Genomic DNA, 4,736 nt, shown 5'->3' with positions numbered 1-4,736 from the left:
GAGGTATACTCTGCCACTTTACATTGAAACAGGTCGATTTGTTGGGTTGGATGAAGAAGATTGAATCTGCCAAATGTGTGATCTAAATTAAATAGAAAATGAGTATCATTTCGTCTTGTATTGTCCTTTTTATTGTAGGGTCCGTGAAGAGTTGTTTAAGAATGTTAACTATGCTGATATGTTGGACATCAATGACTCACAACTTATTAACTGCTTATTTGAAAAAGATTTAAACTGGCAAACTACCTGGAGAAAGCCTGGGATATGAGGAAAAGAGCATTGTACAGCCAGTAGGAGACATGTAATTCATGTTATGTTTTGTTTTGTTTTGTTTGGTCGGTAATTGTTGTATATGATCAGCAATACCGGTAACCAGTATATGAAAATATTTTTGTGAATATTGTAACTGTCTGAAAAGGTGTCATATAATCCCATGAGGGATGATGGGCCACGAGGTGGCATGACACTTAAATAAAATAATTCATTCATTCATTCATTCATTCATAATGTTGTTCAATAGCACTAAAGTAATAGCGTAAGTATGACTGTGTTCAACAGGATGATGATGATGATGATGATGATGATGATGATGATGATGATGATGATGATGATGGCTGGACGTCAGTATCAATTAGTATTTGTACACTCTGATAGTTAAATAAGCACTGAGCATGTTACAGTATAGATTGGGGTCCCAGAGATTTAAATAAATCATATCAAATGGGGGTCCATGGTCTAATGTATATCAAACAGCGCATTCCTCCGACAGCGCAGCGCTCCGACGTTCCCAATACTAAACCCGAACCAAACCCGCACCCTAACCCTAACCGCACGCGGATGCCACATAGTCGGAGAAAAGGTCTGTCGGATTAACGCATGCCTCCCATATCAAACTGGGGGTCCTTAAATTGCACAACGTTGAGAATCACTGAGTAAGAGTAATACAAGTAAGAGTAAATTATGATTATCACACGTTAACCTATTATATCATTGATTTAAAGGCTCGTATTAAAGAACTGGAAGAACCTGCTGTGGCTCAGCTGGAGAAGACACTCGGTCAAGAGATGAAGAAGCTGAGGGATGTTGAGCTGAAGATGATCCAGAAATATGCAGTGGATGTGACTCTGGACCCTGATACAGCACATCCCTGGCTCAACCAGTCTGAGGATGGAAAACAAGTGAGTCATGGAGACATAAGGAAGAATCTCCCAGACAACACAGTGAGATTCTCTGAATGTGCCAGTGTCTTAGGAAAACAAAGCTTCTCCTCAGGAAGGTTTTACTATGAGGTTCAGGTTAAAGGGAAGACTAAGTGGGATCTAGGAGTGGTCAGAGAGTCCATTAACAGGAAGAGAAAGATCACACTGATCCCCAACAATGGTTACTGGACTATAGTGTTGAGGAATAGAAATGAGTACAGGGCTGCTGCTGACCCTCCTGTCCTCCTCCCTGTAAGAGAGGAGGTCCAGAAAGTGGGAGTGTTTGTGGATTATGAGGAGGGTCTGGTCTCCTTTTATGATTTGGAGGTCAGAGTTCATCTCTACTCTTTCACTGGCTGCACCTTCACTGAGAAACTATATCCATACTTCTGTCCCTGTCATAATGATGATGGTACAAACTCTGCTCCTCTGATCATCTCTCCTGTCAGTATGGTCTAAATTTGATATCATAATTATTTGTATTTTATTTCATTTTTGGCTAATGTTGATATTGTATAATTATGATTTTAGTTGTTATTTTTTTGTTATCCACATATTGTATAAACATACACTGGCTTCCCAACATACACATATACACAACATAAACACCACACACAAAAAGGTAAAAACTTAAACAATACAAAAACAATAAAAACAGACAAACTATCACATCAATAAAAACACATTCCTCTTTTATAAAAAAAATAGTGTAAATATTCAATGTAAATCTCATCACATGACGGATGTCATATTGTATTCAACATAAAAGTGGGCGTAGCTTAAAGGATGGAAACAAGCATAACCTGTAACTGTACCTTCATCTAATAATGTTGTTAATAAAGGATTAAATCAATCAATGTGATGTATTTGTATTGTATTTACTATAGACTATATTCAACATTAATATAATGCTACTATACTATCACATTCTGTCAGAAGTTCTCTGTATTCCTCATTGGGCGGTAGTGGGGGGGGGGGGGGGGGGGTACTTCTACTCGAGTACAGAATGTCAGTACTTTTCTCATCTCTGCTAATTGCTGATAATAAACAAGAAAAAAACAACCTGTGTAATGGCAGCCTTTATTCACTATTACAATGTACAATAAGCATTTAGCAGACGATCTTATAGAGTGACTTACAGTAAACAAGGTAAACACATACATAGAACACAGACAGTGTAGTGTCTCAGTTAACTAGCATCAGTCTAAAGCAGGACATTAACCCATTCAATCCGGGAACACATCTGTGTCATTTTACATTTATTTGGCTATTGTGGTATCTGAAAACCACAGACTTAAAGGTTCTAATGCACTTTTGTAGTTGCCAACAACGCCATATTGTAGTCAGTTTGATGTTCCAGAGATGTGTATGAATGGTTGAAGAATTAATTGAGGCATCACTCCAGTCAGTGAGGTTACTTGCTTAGTTCCAATTTATTGCATAGCACAAACAGAGTATAAACAGCTTTCTATGGAGACCCTGAGGTCCCCACCATCGGCCCTTCGGCCTCTGAGTGACACACCACACCAAGTTTACATTTGAGTCAGTCTATATAGTACATTTAGAAAAAGAGGAGGTACATGTTTGGGTGTGTCAGCCTTGAAAGGTGGGACCCCACCTCCCCTGGCCCCACACATTTGCACCTGTATAGGGCCAGGAAGGGAAGGGTGTCAGGGTGATGACAAATGATCAGACACTCTGTCTCCCAGGTAAAACAAAGGCAATGCTAATTGTACCCCCACCCAGCCAGGCCAGCAGTCACCTCCTAATACACTCTTCTGTCTGCAGCCTACTTGTGAAGTAGACATGGCTTAGATTTGTATGTATGTTTATGAAATATACAATAAAACAGATCTAGTTTTGATGAAAAAAAAATGTAAGCAAACATTTGTAACTCAAATATTTGCTTCATGGGGGGGGGGGGGGGTCCCTGGAACAAAACATTTTGATAAGGGAGTCCGCGGCCAAATCCTAACAGTATGTTGCTATATCAGTGGTGCTCCAACCTTTCCATGTCAAGGACCACCCAAAATGATATAGTAATAATAATAATAATAATAATAATGATGATGTCAATTTATTATTGTTATCGAGTTTCAAAACTTTTTTATTGCCAAAATCTCTGACCTCAGGGCAGCACATTCACTCACGGCCTTAGATCCCACCTCTTCTCCATCCTGGCCTGCAACTCTCTCTCAGTTTGAGCCTATTTCACTCTCTGCCCTTACTGACATAGTCATGCTCCTACGCCCGTCAAATTGTCCCTCCGACTGCATTCCCCCCCGCCTTCTCAAAGAGGTTTTTGGTGCGGATGGTCCTAGTGTCCTCCTACTAATAAATTCTTGCCTCATATCTGGTTTGTCCCCCCCGCTTTTGAACATGCTGTTGTACACCCACTACTGAAAAAGAAAAATCTCGACGTTTCCATCCTCTCCAACTTTAGGCCCATTTCACAGCTCCCCTTTTTATCTAAAGTCCTGGAGAAAGTCGTGTACTCACAACTTCAGTCATTTTTATTATCACATGGTCTCCACGAAAAGTTCCAGTCTGGCTTCAAACCTGGCCACAGCACAGAGACAGCCCTTCTTAGAGTTTTTAATGATTTAATTTTAACAGCTGATAACGGTTCCCCTGCTGCACTGGTGCTCCTCGACCTTTCGGCGGCCTTTGACACGGTTGACCACTATTTTATTATCACGCCTTGAACACCTTGTTGGCATCTCCGGCACTGTCCTCACTTGGTTCCAGTCCTACTTCTCAGATAGAACCTTCTCCGTGCATATAGGGGAATCTGCGTCACCTGCGACTCCCCTCTCTTGTGGAGTGCCCCAAGGCTCCATACTAGGTCCGATTTTATTTCTCCTTTACATGTTCCCACTAGGATCAATTTTTGCAAAGCACAATATGCCCTTTCATTGTTATGCAGATGACGTACAGATCTACTTTCCGCTAAAAACGGACTCCAATGATCCATTCCAGCCATTTCTCACCTGTTTCCATGATGCCCCTCCCCATTAGATCTACCCAGTCGATTGGGGCTTTTAAAAACTTACTAAAAACTCACTTATTCTCTCTTGCTTTTAGTCGCATTTAGCTATCCTGTTCTGTCCTAACTCTGCATTGTTTTGTTTCTCTTTTGTTTTTCTCTTGTTTTTGGTCCTGTGTATATATCATTTGTTGATGCCTCTTTGTGTCTAAATTACCTTATTTTAACCATGTTCAGCACTTTGGTCGGCTTTGGGCTGTTGTAAATGTGCTATTAGTAGAGTCAAAAATGGAGGTTCCGTGACCATCCTTTGGCAAGTAAGGTTTGACGATTGATTTGACCTTTATGGACCCTTTAGAAAAGATTTAGCCCCCAGGTCCCTCCCAAAAATCCTGGCATTTTTTGCTAGACAGCCAAATTCAAAATGGCGCCCGGCGCCATCTCTAAAAATTAACTTTTGATCTGAATGACCTAGAATCATGTATGAAGGCACTTTTCCATACAAGTCAACCATGAGGATTCCAAATCTGACACAATTTTAATTGTAAGAC

General features: G+C 40.4%; 1 protein-coding gene across 1 annotated transcript; it reads left to right on the top strand.

Annotated features, from left to right (window-relative positions):
• Nucleotides 1-443: 443 nt before the first annotated feature.
• On the top strand, nt 444-1,715 carry LOC311035124 (E3 ubiquitin-protein ligase TRIM69-like; the record flags this gene model as incomplete). The annotated part of the gene is made up of 2 exons (XM_084043206.1): nt 444-455; nt 1,002-1,715. The coding sequence occupies 2 exons, from the start codon at nt 444-446 to the stop codon at nt 1,656-1,658; spliced, it is 669 nt and encodes a 222-aa protein (XP_083899332.1). The 3' UTR covers nt 1,659-1,715.
• Nucleotides 1,716-4,736: the final 3,021 nt, after the last annotated feature.

This window comes from Gymnoscopelus microlampas (genome assembly GCF_963454915.1).
Source record: "Gymnoscopelus microlampas genome assembly, chromosome: 19".
In the NCBI taxonomy this organism is placed as follows: Eukaryota; Metazoa; Chordata; class Actinopteri; order Myctophiformes; family Myctophidae; genus Gymnoscopelus; species Gymnoscopelus microlampas.
The sequence above is the reverse complement of the archived record's forward strand: the minus strand, read 5'-3'. Positions and strand labels throughout refer to the sequence as shown.